Below are 20,327 nucleotides of genomic sequence, written 5' to 3' on the forward strand. Positions count from 1 at the left end.
GAAAAACTATCGCTTTGTCCGACTCTTGCCAAGAATTGCAATAAGCCAATAACTGGCTTTATTACGACTTACTTGACTTGAAAACCTGACCTAGTCAAAAAAAAAAGCAAAAAGATCCCTTTCTCTGGCAGTCTTCTTTTATGTAACTAAACTAAATTAACCTTGACAGGAGGTCAGTCATGCAAGCAACCAAAAATAAAACCTTCATTCTACACGCCTTTATTTTATAAAGCTGAGGATAATGAATGAATGGACTCCAGAGTCCAGAGTCAGAGTCTTTCAGAGGCCTAATGCCTATTTTTACTCTTGAGTATTCAGCCATCTGCCCGGGATTTATTTTTCTGAGGAACATCCATGGATTGGATTCAACATATATCCTCATCGATGGCCAAAGAGGGGGGCTTGGGTAGGTGGTTGTTGCTGTTGTTGCCTTCTGTTACTTCTATTGATATAGCATGGCAATAATCTATGGTGAATCAACCGGGATCACGGTAAGGTATTGTGTACATACATTCGTGCCTAGGTAGGGATGGCAGTCAAATCCTCTTGTCTCGAAGTACATACAGTACAGTGAACAGTAAATAGCAAAAGATCTGGAGCTGATGCCAAGCAGGATAAGTATAATAAGAATAATAATACATACATACATACATACATATACATCAAGTACTCAAACATTAGGTACACAGACCAGGCCAGACCAGACCATTAACATAACTAGTCCGTTGAGAAAAGAAAAGAAAATGAACCAAAACGCAGAAAAATAAAGCACGCATTCTAACACTCCTTCAAATCTGCATAATCCAACGCCATCGACACTATATCCCAAGATCACAACAAGATCATATGGATGCAATGCATATGTAATGAAAAGGCGTAGTCATGATCGCTGAACATAAAGACAAATAAATTCGATCAAAACATCCATGCGCAAACCTTGCGGCTATTGTTATTGCTGCTGTCCTTGTTCTTGCTCTTGCTGTTGCTCCTGCCCCTTCTCTTCCCGTTTCCCGAATATCTTCTTGAACAACGCGCTGAGTCCGTCCTTGAATCGCTCCCACCGCGTCCGGTTCAGCCAGTTGCTCAGCTCGCGGTACTTGTACATCTCGCCCCAACAGTCGCGTCCCCATTGGCATCCGGCCATGTTGACCAGGAAGTCGCGCTCCTTCTCCTGGTAATGGATCCCCAGATTGGTCCCATCCCCGCACGCGCCCGGCGGGAAGGAGTTGATGCGTCGTTGCGGGATGAATGCCACCCCGGGTCGGATCCACGGTTGATGCGCGTACAGATATTCGAGACTGTCTTGTTCCTTGTGCTCCCATTCCATGTGTTTCTGCTCGTACAGCACCGGATCCCACCAGATATCCAACAGCCGGTCCGTCCACACGGAACGGCGCACGAAGAAAGAACCCAGGTTGAATCCGGCGCAGTCCTGGGAAACGATGAGGTTGATCGAGGAAGGGTCGCCATCCCCCTCGGCGGAGAGGGACAAAGGATCCAGGTAGAAGTCGGTTAGAGGATGCGAAATGTTGAGAGGGTTGTAGACATTGATGTCGCGGTAGGTGTAGGGGCCCAAGTTTTTGAAGACGTGATCGTGGAGGGAATACGAGTACTCCATGATAAACGTATGTAAATCCAACCACCAGAACCTGTTTCGGACGTCAATGACGATCCAGCAAAGGAAAAGAGAAAGGCACACATACCACTCGGCATTCGGATACTTGCGCATGGCTTCCCGAATGACATCGACCTTTTCCCAGCTCTCGCGCCATTCGTGGGCATACCGCTTCTTGGCCACCATGTTGACAATCTCCAGCTCGTGTCCCCAGCGTTTAGCGTACTTTTTCTTGTTCCACAGGCTGACTCGCTCAATCGCCCATTCTCGCGCTCCCTTCCACTCCATGACGCCTCCTTCGACATTGGACTCTACGATCATCACAATTTTCCGCCCACCGCCTAAAGATGATCTCCGATACGCTTCGACAATGGCTAGAGAACAACTAGATTAGAAGAGTTCCAGTAGCAGGAAGATGAAAACATACGCTCCCAGAAATTCAAGTAGCAGACGAATAAGACAATCGCCAATAGCAACAGCCTAAACCCCTTGCGACGCAGCATCGCACTCACAAAGGAGATCAGACGGCCCTTCCAACTGCCACCACCGCCCTGCCATCGTCCGCGGCCCAGCTTCTCCTTCTCTCGGTAGTCGTGCGACAGGGTGAGGGTGAATCGCGGCAGGCTGGCGGAGATCTTGCGCTTTTGGCGCGAGAAGAAACCACTGTTGCGGGTCGAGAAGGAGGGATATCCGCGCACCTCGTCGCTCTTCGCTTTGGCAGCCGCCCAGGAGATGCCGCTGGGGCCGGTGGGAGTGTGAGAGTAGAAGTGAGGATCGCGAGGACTGGCGCCGCCGCTGCCCGGCGTCAGGCCGGGACTCGACCAGCCTCCTCCCGGGAGGGGGGAGGGCGATCGCGACAGCGACATGGGCGAGCGAGACGGATCGGAGGGAGTGCCAGGAATGGCGGGCAGCGGAGAGCGGGTGAAGGGTCCCGCGGAGAGGCCGGAGGAGCTGCCCTGGGCCCTGGCCTCGCGCGCGGGCGACGCTTGCTGCAGGCGGAGTGGCGGGACTGAAGTCGAAGAACGGCGTCGATGATGGGATCCCGAGACGGCGGAGGAGGAGCAGGAGGCAGGACTCAGAGACGACGAGGGATCCAGGGTGGGAGCGAAGGTGAGGAAATGGGCGAGGAAATTAATTTAATTCAAATTAGACGTGTGGCTGTTCTCGGCGTCGGGCTGCAGCTGCAAGGCCGATGGTGTGAGAGTCGATGCGATGATAACAGCAAGAATGCGGAGTGGATTCGTGGCCGCCGCCTATCGCTCAGCTCTGCTTCCGGGCCACGGTGATTTGACAATTAACTGTCAATTGCACGTTCAGCGAGTCAGGCGATTCCTCGTGCGGTCAAAGAAAGGCGAGCAGTGAGACAGGGCGCGCCTGAGGTCAGCGGTGGCTGGCAGCCGTTGGTGGGGTCCAAGGATGAAGAAGAAGAAGCCAGATCGCAGCAGACGCGCTCTGAGAACAGCGACGACAGGATGCAGCACAGGAAGATATTGTTTATTACCGCGTCGAGGACAGATACAGGCGGTCCAGAGCAGCGCAGCGCAGAGCGATGGGTCCGCGACCCTGACTGAACCAGGCAGCCCATGCCGAAAACGGGCAAAGGGCAATAGCACGAGGCCCGACCGAGAACAATCGCTCCTAGCGCGAGTCTGGAGCTGTTAGCCTGTTAGGCGTCCTAGCCAGACGCAAAAGGGCCCGTGTCGAAAAGGAGTCGCCTCAGTCTCCATCGTGGGCCTCCGCCATCGCCGGACTGAGCAAGGCAGGCGATGAGATCCTGCGCCAAGGCTCGAAGGAGGAAACGCAGTTCCGGGAGAGGAACCCAGGAGAGGGCAGGCAAGCAATTCCGACATGTTGAGGACAGTAATAGTAATAATCGAGCGGACAACAGGCATGGACTGTTGCTCCGAACAGTCGATCAAGCCAGGAAGTTGTTGATGCAGTCATCATGCCATCGCCATGACGGGCGCACACGAACTCAATTTCCAACAGATTGAGCCTGGGGCAGCCAATACGGACGAAATTCCAATCTTTCGCGACAACACTAATAATCGCGCTTGTTTGGGGCCAGATCCTAGATGGTTCCTACCTCTCGTCTACGGTAACATTATGGACAGGAATCGGCAAGTTATCCGCATCCTTCATCTCATAAATTAAGGAAAAAAAATCCCCGTGTGCAATGAGACCAAAAAAGATCTGGTTCTTCTCTGATCACACAAAATACAAGCAAATATATATTAGCGTCGGGCCAGTACAATAGCAAACAGTATACGAGCCATGAATGCTTCCTGTTTTCTGTTTCCTAGTTGAGGAATCATCGTTCTAATCCGTAAATTCATATCGGACCACGTGTCCCATCAGAATGGAATCTGCGCATCAAAGGAAAGTAATTATTATGCAGCTGATGCTCCATGACAAACAGCAAAAAGCATATATATACTGTCATTGTATTAGTTCATGGGCTCAGCCTTCTTTTCTCATTGCATTGCATTAATTTATCTCTGCCAGTCTTTCCGACACCTCCGTTAATTGTTATTGGACAACACACCCCTCACAAACAACCACCATATCGATCACTCGCAGCAACATTACTTTCAAAAAAAAAAGACGGAGAAAGAGAAGAAAGAAAGGCGTTTTTGTAGCGCCCTAGATCTAGATCTAACTAACAGCTTAAATGACTGGTGGTATGAGAAAATAATGATAATAACAATATGCCAAAAACTAAAATTTATTTATTTCCTCATGACTGCGTTCAACATATCTATCTACCTATCTAGATAGTCATCCTTTCCATTCTCACGAACTCAATATTATCGACACGAAAACCCTCGACAATGCGCGAATGACCAAAGAGAAAAAAAAAATCTTTTCCAAGCGTAAGGATACAACACAACAAACTTTCTATCGATCACCATTCCACAGTTGATTAGGGTTAGTAGTTCGTAAAATAATGTGGAGTACGAGTAATTAAATTATTTTATCAAGGCATCCAGTTGATTGGATTATTGAATCAGGTAATTAAATTAAACTTTTTTTTAAAAAAAACTTCCTATTTGTCGAATCCCGAGATTTATTTGTTATGTTATTTGTTATCGTTACGCACGCGAAATTTAGCCCCTGACGATTGCGAGAACGTGTGGGGACTGCTGCACCTGATGAAATGATATTTACTAGCCGAGGAGAATGAGCATCTACTCCGGAGTACGGAGTCATGATTTGATTTTTACGAAATCCGGATTTTACAGACATAGAACTGAATATTAAAATAATGAAATTGAATAGCATGCTGTAATTTTTCTTCACTTTTCATTTACTGAGCGGTATTTTTGTTCAAGATTTTGCATCTTTCATGGTATAGTACACAGCATAGACCGACAGTACCTAGTAAAAAAGGAAAAGGAAACAAAAGAGACCGATCCAAAGGAAATAAAATAAACAGTCAATGCTGGAGTAGAGTCATGCCAAAAATATTAACCAACTCCCTACCCAAAAGAATTTACCCCGTCATCGTCGTAGTCATCTGCAAGAGTAAAGAGACGTCATATATCCCAAAAAGTCGGACACTGCGTAATGGTGTACCGCTGTTCAGAATCACCTATTCGGATGACTTATATTCGCCATGCAGCGAAAGACCAACCAAAAAAACAAATCGAGATAAGTGGAGATTGTAGGCTTGCTAATCAGCAGCAGGTCACTTTTCGACCTTTTCGACCTTTTCGACTCTTTCTTTCTGCTTGACAGGCGTCTGCTGGTTCTGGCTCGAATCGGTCTTCTGCATCAGCGCAGTCCGCACGATAAACCCCTTTTCATTCTCGGGCCGTGGACGCGCACTGTCGCCGTGGTAGAATTCGCAGCGGAATTTCAGGTACCGGTCCCGGTGCTGGGGGTGCTGGTACACGGTGATGATGTCGCCTGTGTACAGCTTGCCCCACTGGAAGCCCTCGCGGCCGTCCGGGCCGCGCCGCAGTTCCACCCCATTCACCCAGATGCACTTGCTGGTCTTGGTCGAGAGGATCGCCGTCACGCCTGGGATCGTCATCCAGTCTGTGCCCGCCGCGATGAGGGCTTCCATGCCCGGCTTCCAGAACGTTATCTCAAGTGCGTACAGCGGGATTCGAGCGTCCATCGGCTTTGGGTAGCGCACCGTCGTTTGCAGTCCACGGCCCCACGAAGTCATCCGGTCTTCCAGGCGGATCGTGCAGTCGAAGATAGAGCCGGGTAGCGTCGTCAATTTACCCAACAGAGGTCGAGGTTTCGAAAATGCAGAAGTGGATGGGGTCTTGGAATTGTGCTGCAGAGTCGGTCCCGGAAAGTTGTCACTGGTTGCCCCATACGAGGTCGCTGGCAGATCTGATATTTCCTTTCCCGTGCGAGCATCGATGGTCGTAGCCAATTCCGCAGCTACTCGCTTGTGAAGTTCTGGCTTGGGATTATCCTCTTCATCATTGCTGTGTACATCCTGATTCGAGCTTTCGCTAGCTGTATCCGGAAGGGGAAGCTCGATGCGACGACGTAACGGGATAGCCTTCGGTGTCACCTCGTTAGGATTCGAGTTCTCCTGATTCGCTTCTGGGAGATCCTGATTAGCAGGCGTCGCCTCTCGGCTCCGGACACTACGTGGCGTGGCTGGAGTGTTGGCAGCAGGAGTCGCCGGGTTGGAAGGGCCGTTGTCCGAAGACGACATGTTGAGCCGCCCGACGAGAGCTTCGGCTCCCATCAAGCTGGGCGCTGAGCCTCCAAATTCGGGCATGGGGGAGGAAGATACGGCGGTCAAGCCGTGGACGTCACCCATCGACTCACCACTAGAGGAATGGAAGCTGCTGGAACTGGCGTTATCAATTCCAGAGAACTCGTTCGGGTCGAGATCTTCGAGAACCTCGGCATTCTGCAAGGCAGATGCGGTAACCTCCCCGAATAAACGCTTGGGAGTTTTCTGGTGGTGAACGTCCGTGTCTGAGAAGCTCTCGATGTGTGGAAGTGAAGGGTAACGAATTTCAGCCTCCTCCAGACGCGGTCTCTTCACCTCGTTTTCAGTCTGGCTGTTTTTCTGCGAGTCTTGCTCTTTGTCGAAATCGTCGTGGATGGAGAGCTGGGATGCATCTAGCTCTTCTTCTACTGTCTCTTGGATCATGCCTAATTTCTTCTGCTCAGCGGGAAAAGTCTCGTCATCTGAATATTCATCGATGTCAGGAACATCGGCAATCCATGGGTGTTGGAAGCATTCCTGTTCCTTGGGACGAGCCTGGGGGTCCCGGTTGAGAAGCCTCGACACAAAATCAATGCCCTCTTCAGAGACACCCTCCCTGCGGAGAAGGTCCAGATCAGGGTCTGTCGTCATGATGTTCCGCAGCATTTGCGCGCCCCTGTCATCCCCTCGGCCCACATAAGGAGGTGAGCCACAAAGGATGTGGAAAAGTACCGCTCCAAGGGACCACATATCGACTGATTGATCGTAAGGGGATGTTTTGGGAGGCCTAGTAGGACAGATTGTTAGCTGGATCCTAAATTCCAATCCGAAAAGAAACGATGAACACGTACGGATCACCAAGACGACGTCTTTTCCTGACAACACCTTGTCGATAGTTTTCATACTCTGGATAGACCTCTGGAGCACAGTATAGGAGCGTTCCGCAGAAAGTCTTCAGGAACGTCTCTTCCTGAACAACTTTGGAAAGGCCGAAATCGGAGAGCTTGACTCGGAGTGGATCGAGGGACGCAATGAGGATATTGTCGGGCTTGATATCACGGTGGGTGATCTTGCGTTTATGGAGATAAGCCAATGCGTGCAAGACCTGCCGGGCAATGATCTTGACCATGTCTTCTGCAATCTTCCCATGGGTCTGAAGATATGTAGAGAGTTCACCGCCAGCAACGTATTCCATAATGATGTAGATCCATCGGTCGTGCTCGTGGTAGTCGACATATTGAACAATGTTTGGCTGAAAACAATAAGCCGAGGTTCCAGAGAGAAAAGAGGAGGCCAGGAAAAAGAAAAAAAAAAGGAAGGTGCTACTTACGTGCCGCAAATCTCTCATAATCTTCATTTCATTATCCACCTTTTGATCCAAGACCCCATTCTTCATAAACCGCCGCTTGTCAAGCTCCTTGGCTGCATATACAACACCATGCTGCTTGGTCGCCAGTTTGTAGACGGTAGCAAACGCTCCCTTGCCAATCTGCCCAGTTACATTATACAAGGAACCTCCGGTCCAGTGCATTCCATAGGGATTTCCCACCGTCCACTGGAGCACCGGCTGCGAAGGAGGGGCACGGACCTGCTGCTGTTTAGCATTGGCCTCGTACTTTTGGACTCGCTCCAGGTATTCAAGGAGGTTTTGCGTGTACTGTACGGCGAAGCCATCCCTGGATGGTATTCTCACGACAAAGCGCACTTCCGTTTTCACTATATTGTCTGAGACTACCGTGATAACAGATCCGTTGGTAAGCATCCGACTGGTCTGGTTTAAGGGCTTCCAGAGGCGGCAGCTATCCACTACTGTGCCATTCGTGGAGGTGTCTTGGAGCATCAGAATGCCGTCCCTGTTCACGAAGATTCGAAAATGCATATTCGAAATATGTTTCGAGTGTTGGTGGGGTGTGAGGAGCACATCACAGCGTGCAGGATGGCGGCCAAAATAGAACCCTGCCCCGAGGTTTTTAACAGACGATGATAGCCGTAGAGCAATATCCCGCGCAGCTGTGTCCGAGCTGTCGTACTCCAAGTCATCCCGTTGAAGAATATGTTGAGGGGCTATGCGTGCCGTCGCAGCGACAGCATCGTGGGCGGCCGGGGAATTGGGATGGAGGATACAGATTATATCCGACACATCTTGTTCGTCGAGACCCGAGTTATGGGAACCCAGCCGACGAGGGTCAGAGTATGGCTGAGTGGATTCCTGAGTTGGCTCCATTGCTATGACACTGAGTAAGAGATACCTGAGAAGACAGAGAGAGACCAGACACCTGGGAGTTTGCCGACAGGCAGGAGTGTTCTTTTATGTAACCAAACGTCTTGGTGTGTGTGTGAGCTATCCAAAGCTGCGTGAAGTTTAGGATTGGAGATGCCAATGGACGTGGTCTGGTGTTGTTAACTATCTCCAGGGAAACCGCTTGTAAGCAACACAACTAACAACGATGTCAGTGAGGGCGGCTTGTTCACATGCACATACGTGAACTGCAGTCAAGTTGACGCAAAATCAACCCCCTGTAATCAGGCCGTTGCCCTCTGGAAACCACAATACCTTATTCCAAAAACCACCTGCTGTATCTTTGAACCCAATTCCGCAGGCAGCAGAGCTGAGAGACCAGAACGATCTGTTCCAGGATGGTCGATGTCCACAACACGTAGGTATGGAGATGCACCGCCTTGCAAGACTAAGTCTCTTAACAGACTGTCTAGGCAATGTTGTGGTCTGGCAGACATCAATGCCTCCCACTGTCTCTGCGAGAGCCGCAGAGCTAATTGAGAACCTCCAGCTGCCTTAGAGGTCACTCAATTACCCAGCCGCCAACGATTCACGCTACTGCCGATAGCCCCAGCACAAATAAGCCCGCCTGTTCCGGTTCAGTTCAAGTCTGGAGTTGGCGAAAACGCGGTGTTTGTCGGAACTCGAAAAGCGAGTACTGCGGCTCATTGACGCGTGAAGGCCTGGTCGACGGCAAGGAAACGATCCCAGGACGGAACATTCATCGCTCGACTGTCTACAATCACCTTCAGATGGTAGTCAGACCCGTCCTTTGCATGCTCTGTGTTTTGCGAAATGGAGGAACAACGTACCTTTGTATACTCTCCACACGGGTCGTCGGCCAAACTTCCCTGCCAGCCATCCAAACACGAACGCGACGACTTGGTTCGTGGTGCGGACGACGATGCTCCGGCACCAGAATAAGAAGTCGTGGCACGCGGCTGTCTGGCAGGGCCGTCGTCCGAGAAACGACAGGGCGAGCTATCCTGATGGAGGGGACCGGTTTTATGCTGCGAGGCGAAGCGTCCCCAGGCATCAACATCGACTGGTCCGTGCGAGTCCGCGGAAGCGGTTCCTGAACCTAGCGACGGCGCGCCTTGCCTGATTTGTCTTACTGCGGGAACATTCCATGGATGGATATCCGTTCCTTGAATTCTTGTACACATCTTAATGCGATCTTCTAGGTCTATATACATCAGATATCCAAGCTTCTAAATCAGCCTCAAGTCTATTTCGTCCCATATGGCTTATTTGTATCGGTGCTGCGCTCAAACTTCCCGCTGAGAGCCGCATCGAACACTTCCCCCAGTCGACGTATCGCCTCGTCGGAAACCTCTGTGACTCGTCAGCCTTGTACTGCCTTCTGCCTGGAAGGATTTTTTGAGTAAGATCGCGAAGCACTTACGGTAGTGAATGACGAGTCTCCCGCCCAGCAGTTGTAATCCTTTCTCCTTTCCAATTTCCGCCAAATCATTTGGGCCCAACCCTGCGGCTTCAAGATCCAGCCATACCATATTTGTCTCGACTGGGTACGTCAGCTTGCCGCCCCGAGAGGTCCACATCTCTGCGACCTCCTTCGCCTTCACATGGGTGTTCTTGAGCTTGCCTCCCTGCCCGTTGGGATCCGGCCCGAACGTCTCCTCCACGGCAACCCTGGCAGCAGCAGAAATAATACCAGCTTGACGAGTACCACCTCCAATGGACTTGCGGAACCAACGTGCTCGGTCAATGAACTCCTTTGAACCAACGATAATGCTGCCAATTGGTGCCCCTAGACCTTTAGAGAAACATAGACTGACGCTGTCGAAGAGGCTGGCGTAGTCCGATAAACTGCCTGCACCTGAAACCACTGCTTCCCACAACCTTGCTCCGTCCAGGTGGACCTTGATGTTGTTGGCGTGTGCCCATTCTACGATTCTCCGAGTCTCACTCAATGGCATCACCATCCCATCAAGTGTGTTCTCCAGGCTGATCAATTTGGTAGGACAGTAGTGGATGTTGGTTCCAGGCACGAATTTTGCCTGCAGATCTTCCAGCGTGAGGTAACGCCCATTCTTAGGAACAACGCCGTAGACTGTTGCTCCTGTCCACATACTAACCCCACCAGCTTCATATTGGATTATGTGTGACCGGTGGTCGCAGAGGATCGAATACGGGGGCTGTGTTAGGTGCGTTCGGATCGCAACCTGATTGCCCATCGTACCAGACATGACCAGCAAGCCGCTCTCGTGCCCGGTTCGTTGTGCTACGTAATCTTGGAGGGAATTCGTGGTAGGGTCTTCGCCAAACACGTCGTCCAGCAGGGTGGTGTGGGTGATTGCCTCCAGCATGGATAACGTTGGCTTAGTCATGGTATCGCCTAATCATGCGACGGTCAGCGGTCCCAGGACTGGACTCTTCGTATGTCAATTCTGTGCTCACTTCGCAGATCGAATTCAGCCGCCCCTAACCCATGCCACGGGGTGGTCTTGGTCTGGCCATTGGCTTCATCGGCGGAGTTCTGAACGTTCGACGCCATGGTGAAGGTTCGAAAGGGATTTCTTCTCCTGCTAGCAATAGAGAGACTTGACAGCGGTAATCGGCGAGCGATTGAGAGAGCACTTTTCATGGAGAATATTTAGACATCCCTCGATTGAGTCGTGATTAATTCAGAGTAATTATGATTAGGGCGCTTACTGCGGGGAACACGCAACTTAATTTGGCAGGACGTCGGGGCTTCCATGATCGATAAGAATTCTCCGATAGGAAAGACGCGCGGATCGCGTCTTAGTCAGCCGCGCAAGTTGCTGGGCAGCAACTCCACACGTGATTGACGCTGCTGTTGTCGCTGCCAGTTCTGCTGACGACCTTCATTTTCGAGCAGTCAGCAGAAAAGGGCCAGGAGACCTAATGATGATGGATCTCTCACACTTGACACGCCCATCAATCCTGTGCCAGTGTTCGCGCTGCTCCAGCTCGCTAGCCGCCTGTGAAAATGAGTGGGCGAAGCTGTCGAACACGTACTCGACCGTTGCGGGGTGGCTCAGCGTTGACCTGAATAGGATTAATATATCTTCGGAGAAGAAACAGATCCCTCAGTCGTCCGAACTCAGCTTCGTACGGGGCTGCATTGTGCAGGAGATTATGTGCAGGCTCTGTCACCAGAAGCTCGGAGCTCTCGCCCACTTGGAGAATGGGTAGGTCGCAAATCGCCATCTCTACATTCGCTTGGTTTGCTGAACCGCACATACAGAGTCAAGATCTTCTGGAAACTGTCTAAAGTCTCTTTTCGAGAGATCATATCTATGAGGGAGACTCAACCGGTTTTCAAGGAAGGCGCACTACCTACTCTCTTCCCACAGCACAGAGCTCCCACGGAACCCGAGTCCACCTCAAGAGCTGACCCGTCAGCCACCTCAGATCAATCTGATAGCGCTCTTCGCGCTACCTCTGTCCAGCAACAGATACAGAGTCAGGGAGTGAGCATTAATCGAATCTCAAGCTCCGTCGACGAGCTGCACGATACCATGGCCGAACTAAAACAAGCCTTTACAGCTTTGCGGATCGAATTGAACGCACCCGGAAATCGTATACAGGATATCGACAAGATGGACGGGGGTCTGGACATGGTCAGGACTGTGCTGAAAGAGCTTAAAGCCAAAGCAGACGAAATCGAAAAGCTGAGACTGGAAAACGAGTCATTGAAGTTGAAGAACAAGTATTTGGAGGAACGAAATATGGCAGCATCTCCGCCTATGCCCCATCGTTTGGACAATAGAGCCATGTCTGAAGTTCGCAGTCCTGGTCTTCTAAATGAGAATGGGAAGCGTTCGTGGCCCGGAACGCTCACGGATAACCACCACCAGCAGATCGCGGACTCGTTCGACGATGATGGTGACAATGAAACTGTGAACCACGTGGCGTTGGAAGAGTCTGCGCTGCCTCCCGTCAAGGTTCCCTTGAAGCCAGCAGACGATACTGCTGCTGCCAGTTTTCGGCAGCTACAGAATGAAATCGCGTCGTGGGCGCAGAACGGAGATGGTTCCGGTTCTGACCTGGTGACAGGAGGTCGAAGTGAAACCGGAGAGCCTGCCAATAAACGCCCACGGCTGAGTACTGCAGAGAATATCGAGAGCCCTGGTAGTGCAGGAAAAGAGAAAAAGAAACCAGGGAGGCCTAAGGGCTGGCGAAAGTCTACGGGTCAGACACAGCCATCTGACGAGCCGCAGACCCCCGTACCAGCAGTAATGTTGTCTGAACAGGAGGCCGACGTTAGTTCCGGCACACAGAGAGAAGAAGCTGTCGCCAACCACGAAGATGACACCGCAGACTCTGGAGGGCCTCAAACACGGAGCCGAGGCAGACGAGCAAGATCCAGGGCTCCATCCAGGGCTGCATCCAAGGCCCCATCCAGAGCGCCATCAGCCTCCCCGATCGTCACCAGATCAGCCCAGAAAGCCCAAGACAAGAACACTACACCACTTAAAGACATCGAAGCAAACGAAGCAAATGCCGACTCTGTCGCCACAGCTGAAGCAGCGTTCACGGTTCAACCTCCGGATATCCCCCAGAATTCAAATTCATCCGAAAAAGAGAACAGTAATGAGAATGCAGTTTCAGCCCCCGATCAAGTCTCTTCTTCCAACACGCGCAAATCCCAAGTCGCCGCCAGAGACGTCCTGGCTAAGATGGCAATGGAGCGAGAAGAAGCGATGGCGACTGACGGGTAGATGGAAAAAAAATAGATAGATAGATAAAACAGTTCATTGAGAACATATCAACTGTACTATATCAGATGTGTAAATTAGATTCAGGAAAAAAGGGAAAATGAATGTAATATGTAATATGCGAGGATTTTTTACTTGCTAAGCACAGTCTTTTCTTGGGTTCCATCGAATAGAGTAACTTGTTAACCAAGGTATCTAAATAAAGATCTGTTATACTGCACCGTACGTATATATCCTTCCTTACCTGAATTTGGAAACTCCAGAAAAGAAAGGTTGTGCGCGGATACATCACGGGGGGGGGGGGGGACGTCGAAAGACACAATACACAGAGTAGGAACGTGTATGAATTTTATAGCAGAGTTCTTTTTTTTAAATTATTATTCTATACAGACAGACAGACAGACAGACAGACAGTGTAGTACATTGGTATCATACTATGCTCTAAGCCATGCCATACAGTATCATATCACCCTGCAATCAATAATGATGTCTCCACTTCAGCTTGGGTAATAATACTTACACTCGCCACGGAATAAACGATAAGAGAAATAAAGAAATAAAAACAAAGAAGAAACTTCTGGTGTATCACATAACTCAGTTGTTTACTTCACGCACAAGAACCCACAGCCTTCCCTCGCCTTTTCGCACGCTCGCTTGAGCGCTTGCTCCTCCCGGTCTGTCCATTTCACAGTCAACTCGTCCCACGGTTTGCGGGAGTTGAACTCGGCTCGGTAGATCTTGTGCATTGCTTGCAGCCGGCTGACTTCGCGCGGGTCGCCCGTGCCGGAGTACACGATGAAGATCGTGCAGGGCGGTAAGGACTCGTAGATCTTAGCGATGTCGGATACGGTCTTGGACACTGTCGCCGCGAGGGTGGATGTGGAAGGAGGGGTAAATGTCGATGCAGATGGATCAGTGCTTGCCGATGCGTTCAAGATGGTCTCTTCCGGCGGAGGAATGAACGTCGTCGATTCGTTGGCGTTGTTCGGATCCGGACGCCGATTGCACCAGCCACGGAGCACTTCGAGCTCTCGAAGTCGGGCCCAGACGAAATCCACGCCCCCTTTCGGGATGCGGGGATCGGACTCATCACCACAGACGGCCCTCTCGATGCCCTTGACGACCTCCTCATCGTTATTGCATCCGATGGCAACGGTCGCCTGGGATCCATACCCTCGCTCAGGACTGCCCCAGTCAACGACAGCGCCGGTACGCCCTTCGGTCGTTCCAGCTTTGACAGACCGGCTTAATCGCCGAAAGATGCTCTCGTTCGATGCGTCACTCGTGCCCCAGAGCTCGCCTTTCTCGCATTTTTGTTTGACCAGCTCGAGGACAGCGCGCGCATCCTCGACGGAGTCATGGCCCGTCTGGCCTTTCTGGATCTCCTTTCCCAGGTATTTCTGCGTCAGCCATTTCAGACTGCATTTGAGAGGCGGTCCGCGCGGGTGAGGGTAGATGATAGCTGTGTCAATGATGAACGGGTGAGTGAGCTTGAGAGCGTTCAGGTCGGAGTTGAGAGAATGTCCGACTAGTATAGTTCGAGGAGTCAGGATCTCAAGGAGTTTCTTTTGAATATCAGCAAGGGTCGTGGTCACAGGATCCAGTTTCTCCTTGGTGATACCGGAAAATCGCGTTAGATAGTCGATCACCGGTCGTTCTGGTTTCACAAGCTCATCCATCACCACCTCTCCATCCCAACTCACGAGACTGATCCGTGTCAGCTCAGACTTGCCACCCTCAGTGATGCACATTTCACAGTCCAGCGCCAGCACGTCCCGTCCGGCGGTCATGCTGCCCTGCTGGATCTCTGAATCGGGAACGTCACCCTCTGAGAGCGACTGGACGTGGGTGTCAACCCATCCCTCTTCTGCAGTTTGACCTAACCGCTGGCGGATTGCTGCCTCTGCCTGCCGCTCTTTTTCGGTTTCAAAAAAAGCAGGATGGAGCACATAGTCATTCTCACGGAGTGCCTCAACTGAACTAATAAAGGTCGTGACGGGTGTGCGTTTCGGCACCCAGTTCTTGTCGACTCTCGGCGGCTTAGGTCCCTTCTGATTCTCGTGTTCCTTGGACTTCGGTAAGGCAGATAGCAGTATTGCCTGCAGAGGTGAATGAATCTTGTTGTATTTCGAGTCACCCGGTGCTTTCACAGGCCAGATATGGGGAAACATGTCCGCCATGGGCTGGAGCGGTTCAGGGAGATTCTCTCGTGACAGAGGGCGTGGGTTGAATCGCTTAGATTTGTCGGCAGGGGGAAGACCTTGCTTCCATCGCGTGAAATCATCCATATTGGATTCTGTTTGATTTTCTCCGGCAGCTTTTGAGTCTGCAGACTCTCCCTGATCCGCACTGACTGGCTTGTCCTCTAGTGGTACCGAGCCATCAAACATGCCCAGCTCCAAACCAGGGACCATTAAGACCACGATCTTGCGGACGTGGCCGGAGTGCTTTATCGAGATCCATTGTGGCGCGATACCATCCGAAAAGCAATAGAGCAGCAATCCCTGAAGATCAGATATCCGAATAGACGACTGCAGACGACCCTCGACATAGGTCAAACTGGGGTATTTGATCCTCTCGCCATCAGCACCCCTCCTCTTTTTCTTCACCACACCGTTCTTCTCAACTGATTTCAATTCGGCAGAGGCCTCTTTCTCCGACTCAGCCACCGCGGTCGCTGGGCACGACTCTGGGGGAGCTGACGCCGGTGCAGAGGTATTAGAACCCTGAATGAGCGATAAAGTATGAGCTACTCCGAAGCCACTCGCGGTGGCAGTGGAGTCTCTTATCGGATTATCGTCATCAGACCTGTCAGAGGCTCTGCGCTTGCGTTTCTTGCCGAAAGGCATGACTGGCAGAAGCCAGCAAGTATTCTCGTAGCTTGGTTTCTGTCCGCAGCTAGTCTTCTAGATGAGTGACTGCTGGGCATCCATTTCTACGACTGGATCAGTCGTTCTGTAGCACTTGATTTTAGTCGTGATGCTAGGCAAGGATAAGAATTCAGTCGCGGACGGCAAACTGGATTTCATATGTCACGTGACACGCTACCCGATTGGCTGCCGGCCCACTCTCCCATACAGGACGGTACGAGTAAATACCCATTAATACACCGCGCAAGCTGCAATGCAGCCACCAACCAACCTAAATTTTGTTTAAAAAAACTGGCTTGATTCATCTGCGTTCCACTGGAACATTAATCAGATCTTACTGGATTGATTAGATGATGTTTATCAGCTGAATACCAGAGTACCATGGTCAATATCGACAAGCCTCAGCAGTACTGTACTGCATCCACTGATGTATTCAAGGTACTGCCACTCTGGATCGCTGCATTATTGTCTCTCCAATAAATGATCACTAATAAAATAATAGTAATCACAAGTCCAAGCTTGCAAATGAATGATTCCCCAGCTACTAGGACCGCATCGTCCTATGCAAGTGGCAGGAGGACCCTTGAGAATCGGGCCACCGCGATGGCGTCACCGTCGTATTAAAGCTTTTCCGGACTCCGGCATGCTTCCCGCAGCCGATACTCCGTACACGGAGGACAAAAGCTGCGAAGATATCGTCGACTCCAGCATTGGCTTTTCTCCCAATTCCACCCGGTATTTTGGGCCTTCGGGAGATCAGATTCGTCGCGAAATAATTGTCCTTTTGGATTTTTTGAGCGAGACAAGACTCCATAAACCAGAACAGAGCTAAGACCCGTTACCTTCGGAGCTTTTTTTCACCCCCTCGTCTTCCTCTCTCCCCCCCGCTATACTGCTTCTCCGCCGCCACTATCACCATGTCGACCCTCAACGAGATCACCTCCGAAGCCGAATTCAAGTCGCACCTGGAGTCTCTACCCTCCTCTACCCTCCTCGTTATTAATTTCCATACCCCCTGGGCGGCACCATGTGCGCAGATGCGCACCGTCCTTTCCACCCTTGCCGCCCAGTTCCCCGTCACGTCCCCGCCGACGGTCTCGTTCGTGAGCATCAACGCTGAAGAACTTCCCGACATCTCGGAGGAATACGATGTCACGGCCGTCCCGTTTGTGGTCCTGATCCGCGACAAGAAGGTGCTGGAGTCCATCAGCGGGAGCGACGCAGCCAAGGTGCGTGACGCCGTCGAGCGTCATGCCGGTCGAAGCGGCGCGGACGCCGCCAGCGGCACCAAGGCCTCTATTCCCCCGGCTCTGAACGCCGTTCCTCGAGAAACGACGACCTCCGGTGCTGCGACGGAGGCGCCAGCAGGAGAGACAACGAACGGAGCTACCACCACCGCCACCACTACTGCTACTGCTCCTGCCGCAGAAACCCCCGAGCAGAGCAAGGAGGCGCTCTTCAAGCGTCTGTCGGAACTCGTCAAGGCCGCGCCTGTCATGCTCTTCATGAAGGGCACGCCCAGCGCGCCCCAGTGCGGTTTCAGCCGGCAAATGGTTAGCATCCTCCGCGAGCACGGCGTCAAGTACGGCTTCTTCAACATCCTCGCCGACGAGGATGTCCGACAGGGTCTGAAGGAATTTGCGGACTGGCCGACGTACCCGCAATTGTGGGTTAAGGGTGAATTGGTTGGAGGACTTGATATTGTACGTTTACACACATATATATACCCTTGATGTTCTTTTTTTTAGTATTCGTCAAACTGACTCAGGTTGATATTCAGGTCAAGGAAGAACTCAGCTCCAATCCCGATTTCCTCAAGGAATTTACCGTCCAGTCCTCGGCTGCTGCTGCCTGAACCAATAACCTCATCATATGATGGAAATGAAATGCTTCCTGCACGCTAGATACCTTACGACGATTGTCTCTTGTTTTTTACTCACTTATGAATGACCGCCTGCGAAGAACTTTTCTGCCTTTCCTCCCTGTCCGTTAAATATACTTCTCGAGCGATAGTTATCGTAATTTCACGCTTCCCCCCCCTTTTACTCCGTACGTTGTGTCACGACTGTCGTCTGTACGCTAAGCTTTGAATAGAAAAAAAAGAAAAGGAAATCAGGACTCCCAGATCAATGAAATCATTTTCTCATTATTTATACACAAAATCCAAGAAAGTAGGAGTGAAGAAGGTCGTTCCTTTTTTGGGGCGTGTGGAACGACCAGCCAGTCAAAATTTGAATCGTACTGTACAGTACAATGCTGACTGTGTGAGAAAATGGAACACATGTGTTGTATAACGTTGCACAGGTGGAATGTGATTCCTTGAACAACAAAGTGGTTACGTGGGCTGTCAACCTGTCTGCTACTGGCCTCATCTCGCCCGAGAAAAGAAATGAATGCAATTTTCACTTAGGAAAGAGAAGATCTGGGAGTATCTAAAGCAAAGATATACATTCGTTTTCGTACAGTCATCGATATCGTCGTAGACATCCAGTGTCAGACATCAGGGTGTCTGCTGTGTCTGCTGCGTCTGCTCTGTTTGCTGCGTCTGCTCTGTTTGCTGCGCCTGCTCCGTCTGCTGTGCCTGCTGTGCCTGCTCCGTCCGCTCCGTCTGCTCTGTTTGTGCCTGCTGTTTGTTGTGTCCCAAGAATTCGACAAGATTTACTCTAGACCACTCAGGGTAGTCACGGTCGAGCACTCTAAACCGCGACAAGACGGCATCTTCATCAACGTATGCGCCAGCCAGCCATCGCTCACCGGTCGTAGTGTTGAACGCCCGCCGGGCGTGCGCGACACGCCGGTTCTCGAAGATGACACACTCTCCCGGGTTCAGCTTCAGTTCGAAGATCCGATGCTCTTTTTCCATCGCACTGGCAAACGCGGAGAGAGCTCTCTGGTATTCGCGAAGCCGCCGAGCCAAGAACGGGGAGTTAGAGACCTTGAAAGGGGCCTGGAACGGCGGCGAATAGTTGACGTGCTCAATGACCCATTGTGTTTGGCCATTCTCTTCGCGCTTTCGAGCTTCGACAACTGGCCATTGATTGACATAGATCTGATCCTCATGCTCATAATGGTAATTCAGTTTCAATTCCGTCAGAAGCTCCAAGTAGTGGGTGGGGATTTTGGTGGCGGCGTTGAAGGTATCCACGAAGAGAGATTCACCTCCCTCGCATGAGTTCTTCAAACAGTGCAGCAACTGGTAACCCGGAGGCTCCTTCATGTACATCAAATCCATGTGGAAACCCAGGTTCTGGTTCGTGTAGGCCACATTCTTGGCTTCAGGGACACTCTTCACGTCCCACGTCATGCCGTAGAAAGTGTTCCGTAGAGGTCCCATCCGCGTTGCGATCTTCTCCACCATTTCTCGAGAGTCGGGGATGTCCTTGACAAAGATGATGCCGAGCCTTTCCAGAACACCCATGGCTCTTGCAAATTTGGTGTCATCGTTCATCCACTCATCGTACGTGATCCAGTGTTGAAGCCTCTCCATGACGCTCCGGGTCCAGAAAAACCGGTGCCTTTTATGTCTGGTCGAGCCGGGGGTCCAGGATAAGCGATGGAGGGAGTCCGCATCGTAGGTGGAGACGTGCGACCGGTCAAATCCGTTGATATCAGTTTTCCATTCCACCACGAGTTCTCTCTCCTTCCACTGGATGCTACGCGGGCTTATATTCCGAGGAATATCGCTGAACCGGAAATTGCGTTGTTTCGAGTGTGGATCGACACAGCGCGGGCAGGTACAAGCATCACGCAGTTTCAGATAGTCAAGCTTTATGCGTACAGGATTTCCGTGCTTCGAAGTCTCTGGCACAGTGACTTCGACCAGATGAGGCCCGATCCGGCGGAAATTGCCAGTGGATTCTGAAGTAGATAATTAGCTAGGAGCAGAGTAGGAAACGCGTTGGGCTAGACCACCTGCTGTGTTCGGGGAATCGGAAGGCGTTGCGTTGTTGCTGTCCTGATTGCCCTCAGATTGGGGCGTGGACACTGGTTGCGAGTTGTCAACAGCGTAGCCGCGGCGACCAGGGAGAGTTCGAGGGAGAGCTCTCCGTTGGGAGCGAAGAAGCAGTCCCAGAGGCCGAAACATTGTAGTCATTTTCACTAATTGACCAGCAATTGTGATGAGGGAAGGAAAATATTATATTGAAGGACGAACGGCTTTGCGGAGCTCTCGAGC

The 20,327-nt window shown here is 51.2% G+C and overlaps 7 protein-coding genes across 7 annotated transcripts; 2 read left to right on the forward strand and 5 right to left on the reverse strand.

Moving 5' to 3' along the window:
- Positions 1-949: 949 nt before the first annotated feature.
- T310_9714 (Alpha-1,6-mannosyltransferase subunit) lies at positions 950-2,481 on the reverse strand (the record flags this gene model as incomplete). Its single annotated transcript, XM_013467824.1, has 3 exons — positions 950-1,649; positions 1,704-1,989; positions 2,043-2,481. 3 exons carry the CDS (start codon positions 2,479-2,481, stop codon positions 950-952), a joined length of 1,425 nt encoding a protein of 474 aa, XP_013323278.1.
- A 2,822-nt stretch (positions 2,482-5,303) lies between these two features.
- On the reverse strand, positions 5,304-8,523 carry T310_9715 (Protein kinase; the record flags this gene model as incomplete). The annotated part of the gene is made up of 3 exons (XM_013467825.1): positions 5,304-7,086; positions 7,151-7,551; positions 7,630-8,523. The coding sequence occupies 3 exons, from the start codon at positions 8,521-8,523 to the stop codon at positions 5,304-5,306; spliced, it is 3,078 nt and encodes a 1,025-aa protein (XP_013323279.1).
- Positions 8,524-9,242: 719 nt separating this feature from the next.
- T310_9716 (uncharacterized protein) lies at positions 9,243-11,095 on the reverse strand (the record flags this gene model as incomplete). The annotated part of the gene is made up of 4 exons (XM_013467826.1): positions 9,243-9,323; positions 9,390-9,763; positions 9,983-10,936; positions 10,999-11,095. 4 exons carry the CDS (start codon positions 11,093-11,095, stop codon positions 9,243-9,245), a joined length of 1,506 nt encoding a protein of 501 aa, XP_013323280.1.
- A 374-nt stretch (positions 11,096-11,469) lies between these two features.
- On the forward strand, positions 11,470-13,286 carry T310_9717 (uncharacterized protein; the record flags this gene model as incomplete). The annotated part of the gene is made up of 2 exons (XM_013467827.1): positions 11,470-11,753; positions 11,810-13,286. 2 exons carry the CDS (start codon positions 11,470-11,472, stop codon positions 13,284-13,286), a joined length of 1,761 nt encoding a protein of 586 aa, XP_013323281.1.
- A 599-nt stretch (positions 13,287-13,885) lies between these two features.
- On the reverse strand, positions 13,886-16,132 carry T310_9718 (Exonuclease; the record flags this gene model as incomplete). The annotated part of the gene is made up of 1 exon (XM_013467828.1): positions 13,886-16,132. The coding sequence occupies one exon, from the start codon at positions 16,130-16,132 to the stop codon at positions 13,886-13,888; it is 2,247 nt and encodes a 748-aa protein (XP_013323282.1).
- Positions 16,133-17,070: 938 nt separating this feature from the next.
- T310_9719 (Thioredoxin) lies at positions 17,071-18,008 on the forward strand (the record flags this gene model as incomplete). The annotated part of the gene is made up of 2 exons (XM_013467829.1): positions 17,071-17,856; positions 17,922-18,008. The coding sequence occupies 2 exons, from the start codon at positions 17,071-17,073 to the stop codon at positions 18,006-18,008; spliced, it is 873 nt and encodes a 290-aa protein (XP_013323283.1).
- A 645-nt stretch (positions 18,009-18,653) lies between these two features.
- Positions 18,654-20,237, reverse strand: T310_9720 (putative gamma-butyrobetaine; the record flags this gene model as incomplete). Its single annotated transcript, XM_013467830.1, has 2 exons — positions 18,654-20,011; positions 20,066-20,237. The coding sequence occupies 2 exons, from the start codon at positions 20,235-20,237 to the stop codon at positions 18,654-18,656; spliced, it is 1,530 nt and encodes a 509-aa protein (XP_013323284.1).
- Positions 20,238-20,327: the final 90 nt, after the last annotated feature.

Source organism: Rasamsonia emersonii, assembly GCF_000968595.1.
Source record: "Rasamsonia emersonii CBS 393.64 chromosome Unknown ctg1118621762203, whole genome shotgun sequence".
Lineage (NCBI taxonomy): Eukaryota > Fungi > Ascomycota > Eurotiomycetes > Eurotiales > Trichocomaceae > Rasamsonia > Rasamsonia emersonii.